Source organism: Ascaphus truei, chromosome 7 (assembly GCF_040206685.1).
Source record: "Ascaphus truei isolate aAscTru1 chromosome 7, aAscTru1.hap1, whole genome shotgun sequence".
Classification (NCBI taxonomy): domain Eukaryota; kingdom Metazoa; phylum Chordata; class Amphibia; order Anura; family Ascaphidae; genus Ascaphus; species Ascaphus truei.
Genome location: NC_134489.1, coordinates 107,763,821 through 107,777,234, shown reverse-complemented (window position 1 = coordinate 107,777,234; position 13,414 = coordinate 107,763,821). Strand labels below are relative to the sequence as shown.

The 13,414-nt window shown below is 42.7% G+C and overlaps 1 protein-coding gene across 28 annotated transcripts in view; it reads left to right on the top strand.

Moving 5' to 3' along the window:
* CLASP1 (cytoplasmic linker associated protein 1) overlaps positions 1 to 13,414 on the top strand; it is a 217,866-nt gene that overhangs the window by 161,401 nt on the left and 43,051 nt on the right. For 17 of the 28 annotated variants that reach the window (XM_075609840.1, XM_075609841.1, XM_075609839.1 and 14 more), the window contains 2 exons: positions 4,388 to 4,483; positions 11,886 to 12,029. In XM_075609840.1, the coding sequence (XP_075465955.1) occupies positions 4,388 to 4,483; positions 11,886 to 12,029 (240 nt within the window). The remainder of the gene's footprint in view (positions 1 to 4,387; positions 4,484 to 11,885; positions 12,030 to 13,414) is intronic. The other 11 variants (XM_075609853.1, XM_075609867.1, XM_075609860.1 and 8 more) reach the window with 1 other exon arrangement.

The following is a 13,414-nucleotide window of genomic DNA, read 5'->3' as shown; positions in this document are numbered from 1 at the left end:
GATGCAGTGAACGACATGATGGAAATTAAGGAATTCAATATACATTTTTAAGGGAAGTTCAAAGAAAACAAATATCTTTTCTGAGACAAATGATCAATAATGACATGAGTTTGAGCGGAAACTGGGGAAGAAAATAGCATTATCTAAATGTTTCCTTAAGATGTTTTTCCATTTCACCAACAGTATTGGGATACAATCCCTAAAGTTGATGTGCCATATACAGTAAACGTGACATTGGCTGTTATGGCGAGAAGAGCTTTATGGTGAAAACCATGGGCCGCGACTGGCGCATGTATTTCCACCAATACTAATGATCCCAAAGAGTGTTAAAGACATTCCTAGCAATGGATCATTTTGTAATACATTTTATACAAGCCATCAAACGGTTACGACCACAAAGAAAAATTAGAGTTTCAAGATGGGACCTGAATTTATTTGAACGTGTTGATGAAGTCTCAATTTGATCCTACAGAGCAATTTTTGGATCTGGATTTAAGGATAAAATAAAGTTTCTTGGTGGCAGGAAGTATTGTGGAGACCCAGTACATGCTCTCATGTAAGGAACCTTGTTTTTCACCAAGATACAAGGTACGAGGACCAGTAAACCAGTTCCTCCTGTAGGTGGTATCGGCATTTCACATAACTAAATCAGTCTGCTGTCCTTTAGTCCTAATCCCTGGAGATTAGAAGAAAAAGAAGAGGCGTTGCTCTGGATTTAGTGAGATTTCTAAGAATTTAACAAACGATAACAGACATTTATTTATCAAATGTTTCACCAGGAAGTAATACATTGAGAGTTACCTTACGTATGTATGTCCTGGGCACATTTTGTGACATCAGTCTTCACATTTAGGAAGACAGAAGAAAAAATAGTTTATCAGTCAAGACAAGCTCATCTAAAGCTTGTATTGCCAAAGTGTATAAAGAAGGCGTATGAAGCAGCATAAAAGACTGTTCCAGAGAAGTTCACCCTGAACTAGAGCAGTGGCTACATCCTGAGCTAACCGTGCACAAGCAACTGCGTAAAGCAGATGATTGTCACTTCACACCTTCGCACAAACATTACAAGCTGGATGTTCAAGCATCTAGAGATGCTAGTTTTGGTTAAACAGTGTGGGGTCAACGGGAGTTATTCTGGTTTGTTGCAGTAGTTATCAGGTGTTGGGTCTTTTTTGTTCCCCCTCTCGAGGGGATATTATTTTGGTACATCCCAGCAGTGCGTACTGACACAGTAATGAAACGGAACCGATCATTTTCTTCTTAACGTAATTTCCTTTTCCTGACGTTGTATAATGGCAGTACCCAGAAGTCTTATATTCGGTGATGGCCGCCATTTTATACACGTCCCAAAAACCTAGAAAACACAAGTGTCTATCTCCTGAGTGCTGCAGCTTGGAAATAACTCTAGACTGCATGAAAAAGCTTATTAAAATGGCACATCAACAAATTATACCGTTGCTTTCATGGATTTTTAATCCATTAAAACTGTAATGGGTTCTGTGACTAAGTTTGTAAAGTCCTACAACGCATTTTGAAATGAAGACATTAAGACCAAGTGCTGTAATGAAGATTGCTTCCTTCAGGCGTAGTTTGTGCATTTTCTGATCGCTTCAGTAGTCACCAGTTAGCAAAATAATGAATCTATAAAACAGTTGGGAACTTGCCCCAGGAGAGGAAAGGTTCACATGATCTTGCGTAACTGGTTGAGCTCCGACCTGCTGTACGTTTGCAAAGTGGAGTTGGGATGCAGTTCCCAGTGGATGGTTCTAAACAGGAGAAGTAGTACAGAAAATTCCCATCACAGGGAAATAGATGCATTAAAACAGGAGTGGCCAACTCCAGTCCTCACGGGCCACCAACAGGTTTTAAGGATAGGCCTGCTTCAGCGCAGGTGGTGCAGTTGTTGGATCAGCCATTGATTGAGCCACCTGTGCTGAATCGGGGATAGCCTTAAAGCCTGACCTGTTGGTGGCCCTTGAGGCCTGGAGTTGGCTACCCCTGCAATAGAATGACATAGAGGGACATTATGGGAATGTGATTCCTTCCCTGAAGAGCTTTCACTATGGGTGGTGGGGACACAGAGAGAGAGCGTTTGGCGACATGGTGCTGTCCTTGTCATTTGGGGTTTGTAGTTGAGCTGTTACATGCCAAGTAGCATTAGTCGTCCGGTAATTCCAGAGCTATTTCACTCTTCGCTTCCTTGTGAAGTCCTTCAGTATTTGTATTTATTAGGACAGATAAGAAGTAAATGTGTTCTTCCTTGGATTGGCCACCAGTCTGATGAAAAGCTGCTTTGCAGAGGCACTCTTATCACTGCTAATGTGTCATTGCTTTTGTGCTTGGTTAGTTATGAGCCCCTAATAAAACCAGTGTGCCATGTTTATATTGTGGCTCGTCTTCTTGTGCATTTCCGGCATATATCTGAAAATCTTGTAATCTGATTTTATATTGCAAAACGGTTAGGAGTTTCTGGCTCTTTCTGTTCGAGTTCTGGAAATTATACTTACTCCCGTACACAAGTTTCTAGATCTTATTGCAGTGACCTTTAACCGTTTCAAGCCCATTTCCTAATTGTATCCCTGTATTTTAATCAGTCTCTTCGTCACAGCAACCTAACTATTGTCCAGGTGTTTGGGTACAATCATCCCGACTCCTTAATCACAGTTTTTAGCGTGCTCGCCCATACAAATGTTTACTTGGGTGAGCGCCATTAGAACAAAATGATCCCAAAGTTCATAGCTTTGTTTCCAAAATAGTTAACTTTGCTTTTGTTTGTTTTGAATTTGGAAATATAAGACATTAATTTTATGCAAATATTTAGACTGTTCTTAATGTGTTTTGTGCATTATAACTGTGTGGTTTTAAATGCTGGTTTATAATTGATCGCTAGTTAATTGACCATCCGTTTTGTCATTGCAAATTACCAGGGTTCTTTCCAATCTACCTGCTAACACCCCGCCCAAAGGGTATTTCACTATCTTGAAGTGCAGATTTCTACCTCTTTTTGAATAATATATTGCATTAAATGATTCTACACAGAGTGGCGTTACTACTGTTTGGAGAGAGCTGGGTCATCAGAGGTGTCAGCATCTATACTTATTGGCAAAACTTGTAAAAAGTGTGAAATGGGCCTTTTATAAAGCCCAAAATCTCAAACTATCCTGTGATCTGACCCAATAACTTCTATTCTCCTTCTACACATTTTTTTCCTTTCTCATTTTTACGCTTGATGAATGGGTAATACATATATCTTCACTAGACTGTACAAGCTAAAGCAGAGCTACCGAAACCCCAAGGGCTACCTCAATTTGCGGGTCACTCGCTGTACAGCCCGGATTTAAGGGAAGAAAATACTTGTGTTCCAGAAGAAGCGAATGGCTCAAATCCCGTTGCAGAAAGGTTTAAAGCTCCCAGATTACATGGCATTTCCGGATATGGAGCTAGTGACAGCAAACTGGTATTAGATGGGCATCCTGTGTACTCCGTGTCGCATGGCTGGGGCACTGCCCACGTGAGAAGTAGTGCAGTCAGATTTTGCATTAGGCAGGGGCGGCCAACTGCAATCCTCAAGGGCCATCAACAGGTCAGGTTTTAAAGCGGGCCACCAACAGGTCAGGTTTTAAAGCAGCAGTCCAAGCTTCTGTTTAAAAAAAAGATATATACTTTTTTCCTCCCTTTAATATGCGCATCAATACAATCCACACAGTGATAAGTAATTAGCTAAGTTGCCGATCGATACGTTCTTCTGTGATCGATCGGCGAAGATTCGGCTCGGGGGTTCACTAAATGGCTGTAAGTGCAGCAGAAGAGGACCAAAGAGGCAAAGTTCTGTGGGGAAGATCATGTGACCAGGCAGTCACTAGATACAATTGGTGCACTGCTAGAGAGAGGGCAGGGCTCAAAAAAGGTGTTCTCATAGTACTGAACTGTTTTATTAAAGAAAATACACATGTATGAGATTGCTTGTTCTGCATCTTTAAGGTTATCCCTGCTTCCACACAGGTGGCTCAATCAGTCCCTGCTTCAGCACAGATGGCTAAATCTGTGGCTAAGACTTCGATTGAGCCGCCTGTGCTGAAGCAGGGATATCCTGAAAACCTGACCTGTTGGTGACCCTTGTGGACTTGAGTTGACTAACCCTGGCATAAGGGCACTGAATATTTTATTAGAATTGATAACACGTCAGCACAACGTTTCAAGGCTACTCTTGCCTTCCTTAGATGAAACAGATGCTGAGCTTCTCCCTCCCGTTACCTGGTACCTGTAGATAAAGCATTGCGCATTGCACACGTGCCTGTCTAGTGGAATCCTTTGAGTTATGTTTTCTTGTAACGTAATGATTTGGTTCTTTCTCCCGTTCACACCGCTGCTGTTTTGTTAAACTCAGACCCTGCATAATTGGGTATGCGATGACTTACCAGCCAGGCCCAGCACCGCGTCCTCAGGGCCCGGAGAGGGAAACCTGGAGGAAAAATGTAAACAGGTAGAGACGCGAGACACGCGTGTGCACTAACCACAGGAGAGCACGTGAGACACGCGTGTGCACTAACCACAGGAGAGCACTGGCTGTGTGCACGGAATGTATTACTACTGACTGGCTGTTATTTCAGAAATATATATTTAAAGGAAGCCAAAGGGCTCCAAATCACTGGCTCCAGCTTCTTCCCGTAACCCACTGAATCAGGCCACGTGTCCCAGAATTCCCCCAGAAGGAGAATTACAATGGAACGTACAAAGTGCCCAGTGGAGCCTTTTGGTTGCCTTGATATATTCACATGTAACACTATGATGTGTGTGTGCACGGTCTTTTGTGTTTTTATCCTAACCGGCACCGAATAAAGAATAGAAATGGATACATATGCAGACCTGCTATTAAGCACGTAGCAACGGCACTAATTGCCGGTCCAGAGTATCCCCTTGTCTGCATTACAGGTCCGGAACACATGGGCGAGTGTTATAGGGCAGGTAACTGGGGGGTGAGCGTTAAACAGCGGGGCAGTAGTGAGGGGGAACACGAGGGGGCACAGGATTCATCATCTCTGAAAAAAGAATGTGCTGCGTAATAGAGTGTGGAGTATCCAGCCCCCAAGCTTCATCACATCGGAGACATATATAATGTAAAAGGGGAATCCCACATAGAACGAAAAATAATAACAATACAACGGTTTTTGTATATGTATGTGTATATATATATATATATCCAAAGAGAATGACCTAGGCGCAAATGGAGACAAGAAAAAACAAACATAGGGTAGTATGTTCTAACAAATAAACCGCCAGAAGGTATAATATGCACTCACAGCGTATAGGATAATATCAAGCCTTGTATCCACTCTGGGATCTGGAACAATTAAATGATGAGTCTGGAACAGCTGGTCATCCACAGCAATTGCAATCTCGAGCAAGGGTACCCATGCAGGAAGAGAGATAGAACACAAATAGCGTAACACAGTTTATTAAAATTATTAATAAAAATGACTATAAGTAAAAGACTCACATTCTGTGAGATATCATAAAACTTTTGAGAATTCTGAGCATCTCACACTCATTGGAAAAGGGTAGTAACACTATGCAGATTTCTTCAACAGTCCTTAGTCTGTAGATTTGTAACCAATAGGGAAATGAGTCCAGGTTGTAAATAGCACACACACTTAGTGTCTCTACTGTTCCACACAGTCTCCTTGTGTGAGCTGTCTCTTTCCGTGGTTATCAACCTACATAGGTCTATCTCACTGCACCTGATGTGCGTATAGTACTCACGGTACTTAAAGGTAGGTGCTGTCCGGTTTCACATATAGAGAGTTCTTTCTGTTTTCCCACGAAGAGTTCTCAATCTTCCTCCGGTCACCCACGTCTCCTGGGGACGCTCCGTGCCACGTGACGACGCGGTGACGTCACTCCCTCTCGCGAGAGTTCGTCCGGTGGGCTGTGGGAGCGGGGCCTCAATCCTCTGCGCTGCTAGTCTTCCTGCAGGCAAATAATGGGACAAACGGCCACCGGCACCTCTTGGCTGCTGTCTGCTGCTACTCCTGCTGAATACACTGTGTTCACTGTCTGTAAACCACGCCCTACGCGTTTCTCCGTTAGGCTTCGTCAGGGGCTGATTCATCCAGAATCAGCCCCTGACGAAGCCTAACGGAGAAACGCGTAGGGCGTGGTTTACAGACAGTGAACACAGTGTATTCAGCAGGAGTAGCAGCAGACAGCAGCCAAGAGGTGCCGGTGGCCGTTTGTCCCATTATTTGCCTGCAGGAAGACTAGCAGCGCAGAGGATTGAGGCCCCGCTCCCACAGCCCACCGGACGAACTCTCGCGAGAGGGAGTGACGTCACCGCGTCGTCACGTGGCACGGAGCGTCCCCAGGAGACGTGGGTGACCGGAGGAAGATTGAGAACTCTTCGTGGGAAAACAGAAAGAACTCTCTATATGTGAAACCGGACAGCACCTACCTTTAAGTACCGTGAGTACTATACGCACATCAGGTGCAGTGAGATAGACCTATGTAGGTTGATAACCACGGAAAGAGACAGCTCACACAAGGAGACTGTGTGGAACAGTAGAGACACTAAGTGTGTGTGCTATTTACAACCTGGACTCATTTCCCTATTGGTTACAAATCTACAGACTAAGGACTGTTGAAGAAATCTGCATAGTGTTACTACCCTTTTCCAATGAGTGTGAGATGCTCAGAATTCTCAAAAGTTTTATGATATCTCACAGAATGTGAGTCTTTTACTTATAGTCATTTTTATTAATAATTTTAATAAACTGTGTTACGCTATTTGTGTTCTATCTCTCTTCCTGCATGGGTACCCTTGCTCGCAATTGCTGTGGATGACCAGCTGTTCCAGACTCATCATTTAATTGTTCCAGATCCCAGAGTGGATACAAGGCTTGATATTATCCTATACGCTGTGAGTGCATATTATACCTTCTGGCGGTTTATTTGTTAGAACATACTACCCTATGTTTGTTTTTTCTTGTCTCCATTTGCGCCTAGGTCATTCTCTTTCGAAATTTTCGTTACCAGCCCGTGGAGCGGTAGACCTTTTGGCTGCAGACTGAGTCAGGGAAAGTTAGACTGTAAGGGTATATACCCTCCATTACATGTGGTAATTATTCTATTTACTAATTTCAGTGTGGTTGCGCTCATTGTATTTCTGTCTTTTATATATATATATATATGTATTAGGTGATACCTTTTTTATTGGACTAACAATTTATGTCATAGGACAAGCTTTCGAGAGTTATCCTCTCTTCTTCAGGTCAAGCAATACTGATATACAAAGGATTCTATGGCTAAAACAGTGTAGAGAGGAAAAAAAAACAACAGATATTTACTGTTGTGTTTTTTTGTTTTTTTTCCTCTCTCTACACTGTTTTAGCCATAGAATCCTTTGTATATCAGTATTGCTTGACCTGAAGAAGAGAGGATAACTCTCGAAAGCTTGTCCTATGACATAAATTGTTAGTCCAATAAAAAAGGTATCACCCAATAGTGCAGAATAAATGAGTTCTTCAGTATCGCAACTGGACTAACACGGCTATTTTCTGCTTTATATATATATATATATATATATATGTATATGTGTGTGTGTGTATATATTAATTAATGTTTCCATAGTAATATATATATATATATATATATATATATATATGTGTGTTACTATGGAAACATTAAAAGGTACTTAGATGTGTAGGATTTTCTTTTTATGCCATTTATTAACCTTTACCCCACAAGACACCTTCCAGAACATTGAAGTGAATGGGTGCTGCGGTGTCTTCTGCTGTTGGAAGGTGTATTACTGAGTAGCACTGCTTAGTAAATATAGACCCTAAAGCACCCCCCAACCCCCGGATCCTGAGCGATCAGACCAAATGGCCACGTTATCCGACTCGCTCCAGCTGCCAATAGAAAGCCGCGACATCATCTCCCAGTGCCGCGCTTCTTTCTGATGATGACCCCACTGCCAGATCTGTTGTTTTCTCAAAGAATAAATGGGGGGGAAAACTTGTCGCCTGGGGGTCTCCGATTTCAGAGGACCACTGATCAGCTCTGAAGGACCATCTGGTTCAGGGAATTTCTACTGTAATCCATTAAACATGTCAGTCATTAGTTCACATTGGTCTGGTCTAATCTGCTGAGAAGTGCCCCCCCACTACTCCCCGCCAGTCCTCAGCACGGTTAGCGCCAGTCCTCAGCATGGGTAGCGCCAGTCCTCAGCACGGGTAGCGCCAGTCCTCAGCACGGGTAGCGCCAGTCCTCAGCACGGGTAGCGCCAGTCCTCAGCACGGGTAGCGCCAGTCCTCAGCACGGGTAGCGCCAGTCCTCAGCACAGGTAGCACCAGTCCTCAGTATGGGTAGCGCCAGTCCTTGATCTGTGTTGGCCTTGGATAGAATATGTGGTTATTTTCCTGCTGCATGTTGGTTTGCAGGACTCCAAATATGGCACTAACACAGTAGTTGATGCACTACACACAGGACAGCGCTATAGGTGACACCGGTCACACCAGAACAGATCCATGGGTGACACTATTCACATGAGCAGATCCATAGCTACCTATAGGTGTCACAATGAACTCAGAGATAGAGCCATAAGTGACGCGGTGCATAAAGGGGCAGAGCCATACGTGACACACTACACATGGGGACAGATCCACGGGTGACACACTATACACAGGACAGGTCCACAGTTGATACACTACACATACTGTAGGGACAGAGTCATAGTTGACACTACAGATGGAACAGAGCCGTAGGGGACACACTACTCGTAGGGATAGAGACATAGGTGACACTACACACAGATCTATAGGACTCACACTACACACACGGAGAGAGCCATAGAAGACTGAAGGAGCAGATTAGTGGTAATGTCACTGTCATTTGTAAAAGTCACTTTATCTCCCTGTGTCCCAGGCACCAAAATTAGAGTGTGAGTTCTACAGGGAAGAAATGCAAAATAATGTGAACAGTACTGCATACACTGTCAGCGCTAAAAAACAATATGATTATTATGATACATTACACAGAAGCATCCTCTAGTATATAAAACCTTCTCAAACACAGGAGCAGTTAACGCGCACTGTCCTTACCTATCCCTTAATGTACGTTTGCTTACAGTTTTTCGAGGACTTTGCAAGATCCTTAATAAAACATTCAAATATGGACAGATCAGGGCGATGCAATGAGCTCCTCAGTGAGTTGCCGGTTGGGGTGGAAGGGTTACAAAGATTTGAGAGAAAGGGTGCAGCTTTTTCCTTCCATGTGATCCTGGCCCGTTGAACAAAGACTTTTGTATTTAAATGGCACAGTGAGAAACAGAAAATGCACAGAGAGGCAGAGTTCATGCAAAGCACCTGTACCTGTATACACTGATACTACAGGATACAACGTAACAATGGTGCTGATAGTGTCAACTTAGTCATATTCTTAATATGTGACCCGTGTTACACATCCCCCTGAGAAGTTCATCAGTTACATATCTTATTTTAATGCAAATAATACTTCACTTGATCAAGATTACCAAAAAAGGATTATCTTGCATTGGCAAGAACGGTTTCACTGTGCATTGTTGTGCATGCTTGTTGTCTTAATATTTGTTGCCACAATAACATAACAATTGCCTTTTGGAAGTTTTGCATGGTTTCTATATTATTTCAACATGAATTAAAATTGCATTTGACACACGTGTCTATTGGTTAATGGTTGGTAACGGGTCGCAGTGGAGGAGAGTTACCTTTGTTCACAATGACCTCATAGTATTCTATGTTTCTTAACCTGCTTTTTTTAGGCCAACTTGCAGTTTGTGAATAAGGGGACACGTTAATAAAAATGTTTTCTACATTGTATATATATTTTTTAATCTACATCTCTCAATAATGCACAAACTACATTTCACATCCTGAAATGTCCACTCACATTTTCTTTCATTGATACCACAGTCAAATATTTAATGGGGAAATGCTCCAGTATTTCTCAGTGTCATTGTAGATCTAATATGTAAAATAATACGTGCTGAGTTTATTCAAGAAGGTTTTCTAACTTTCTAACCTATTCTTATGTGCAAAGGTTGCACTATTAATGTATTTCTTGATGTTAGGAATAGCTTTATCCCTAGTTTTAGTTGTATTAATATATTTATATTTATTTATAATGTGCTGACATTCTGCAGCGCAGAAGTTAAAGGCAAATCCATAAAATGAGATTGTGTAATAGCCAACTATATAAAGCCTATTCATAAAATATTTTGACAGGCTAAAAAGGTTGTTGCTTCGTGTAGCTCACAGTCTACAGGTATTCAGACCAAAGTGTAAAATGCGTTTACAATAATGATTAGAGAGTGGGTGAGGGCTTTCCCCTTGGTTGCTATGCTCTGAATTCCGTGTGCCTGGGGGAAAAAAGGTTTTTCTTCAAGAGTAGAGAAGAATTCCCTTGTGCCTCGTCACTGAGCACTGCATGTGTCGTGTGTCTCACCTTGTGCCAGTCTGTGTGTGTGAAACAAAAGCACAATACTTCTGTATATCGTGCACACGTGTAAATGGCCAGAGTCGTGCTGCTTACTGGCTGGGATTTTAGAGAGTCATTGGGGTTTATTCTAGTATCTCCGAAGTGGTCGTTGCCAGACTGCACAGTTTGGCATGTTCAGGAGCGGAATGAAATGTGAGAAAAAAACCTATTCTCTATTGCAAATCACTTCTTCTAAACCGCTTCTAATCACCAGTGACAAACCGCATGATTTAGCAGCCAAACCGGCCGGATTGTACTGTGCTTTAGAAGTGAATGACCAGAGGTGCTAACTCCACCCCCGGTCTGATTTATGGGTTTTGCTCTATAGCTTAACCCATATTTCAGGCTCTGAATGTGACTCGCAATACCAATCTCGCCACCTTGGAGTTTTTAGAAGTGGTTTGCATAACGGAGCTACGAGAATTGCAGTTTTAGTCAATTATTGCGGGTTGGAGGTTTTTTTGACAAACCGATTGGATTGGCAGAGCCGGAGTGAAACCGCTTCTAAAAAAGCCATTTATACACGGATTGGACTTGCGATAAGGGGTTACGGAATTGCAAAGCATGCCCACCCGCTTCTGAAGGGCATTTTAGAAGCAGTATGTCACACTTTGGAGCTACTGGAATAGGCCCCTATGTTCGGGAGTTTGTGCACCAAAGTCTTCTGGAAATACCGGTACAGAAACCCGCACCAGATTAATCCGGGTGTGCGTCTTTATATTAGAATGCTGCGTATCCCCCAGGTTAAAAAAAGAAACATAAAACAGTACATTTCCTGTGCGGACCTGGTCTTTGCCTTCCTTGTCATATCTGCTGAAATTTCTCGTTAATATGAAAGCGTTTGTCATCCATACAAAGATGATGCACAGATTCCATTTCCACGCAATAACGGAGTACCTAGATATTACCTGCAGCCCGTGGGAAGGGCTCACCACTTTATATATTCTCAGCTGTTTCCCTTTTATGGATGGGTCTATATATAATATATATAATTTGATCACATCTGCTTTTAAGGTACAGATGCAGCATGTGCTAATCTTCCCCCATACAACACAACCACAGATAACACCATTTATAATTTATAACACGGAATATCACAGAGTTTGCATAGGATCCAGTGGCAGTGTTTGTGCAGAACATGGCACTGCAGCCCACCCAGGGGAACATGGCACTGCAGCCCACCCAGGGGAACATGGCACTGCAGCCCACCCGGGGGAACATGGCACTGCAGCCCACCCGGGGGAACATGGCACTGCAGCCCACCTGGGGGAACATGGCACTGCAGCCCACCCGGGGGAACAATGAAGTTGCTACATTTGGATATCAACCGTTTTACCTTTTCCTAACATCACCGACTTCATACCATTTCATTTCAGGCAGCACAGGTAGTCCTGATCTCTCTGTTCGAACTAAACACCCCGGAGTTCACCATGTTACTGACTGCCTTGCCGAAAACCTTCCAGGACGGTGCTACCAAACTCCTGCAAAACCACCTGAAGAACTCCAGCAACAGCAGCATGGTGAGTGGGGGAGCGCATCACAAAAGAGGGGTGAGTGGGGGAGTCCATCACTAGAGAGAGCGGTGAGTGGGGGAGTCCATCACTAGAGAGAGCGGTGAGTGGGGGGAGTCCATCACTAGAGAGAGAGGTGAGTGGGGGAGTTTATCACGAGAGAGGGGTGAGTGGGGGAGTCCATCACAATAGAGAGAGGTGAGTGGGGGAGTCCATCACTAGAGAGAGGGGTGAGTGGGGGAGTCCATCACTAGAGAGAAGGGTGAGTGGGGGAGTACATCACAAGAGAGAGGGGTGAGTGGGGCAGTCCATCACTAGAGAGAAGGGTGAGCCAGCAACTGAATACCAAGAACTGCTGTGACTTATTCTAAACATCTCTGTAAGCAAAGCCTGAGAGAGAGAGTCTAGTATACAAGGGCTGTTATAAAGCCGCAACTCAACTGAGCTCTGTTAGCAGTGTCAGCAAGAAGTCACCTAGATATATAATTATCTGGAAATGTTAATGTGTTTATCTTGCGCCTGAAATATTATCTAGAAATATAGTCACATGTATGTATATACACAAGTGGGTGTGTACATATATGCATGTATGTATGTGTATGTATATACATATATATAATGGAAGTGTGTGTGTATATATACACCATAAGTAATCTAAACTACTGTATACACAATACTGAGAAAATAAGCACAAAGCCACCTCTTACCAGCAGGGTTTCACAATTGTCCGATACAATTATTGTTTGAACAAGAAGGTTTTTTTTTAAATTCAGAGTAAGATTTTGTTAATTCTTGGTTATCTTCAAGATTATTTTTAAGATATACATTTGAAAATAAAGAACCTCTAAGGCCTGTCGTGGCGTTTACCAAAGGTGTATGTTGGGTTTTTCATTAAAAAATAATACATTTGAATGCAGCAATGTTGAACATTTGTTGCTAATGATATAATGATATTATATACTTGCTATGAAGACCTGACTCTCAACAAGGGACTGTTCCAGCAGCAACATCTGATAAAGCAGTTACACCTACTGTACAGTATTACATCTAGCTGTGTCCCTTAGCAACAGTGCTGCTAAACTCTGCATTTTCTTCACATAAAATAATAATACAAATAAAGAAAGAAGTCGGGATGTCCTGTAAATATAATGAGGGGGGGGGGGTGGTGGTTGGAAGGTTAGAGAATTTAAAGACTCTTCAGATATTTCTTGTTCGTGGAATATTAATACATCCCTGTGACACAGAGCAGAATGGGACACGCAGAAAGACGTCTCTTGCATCATTTTAATGTAGCTTTTGCCAACTAAATGTTTGTAGGTCAAGATCTGTTATCGGTTATTAAACCTGCAAGGTATTTTTATGAGTCAACAAAGCTGCAATTGCAAATCTGATTA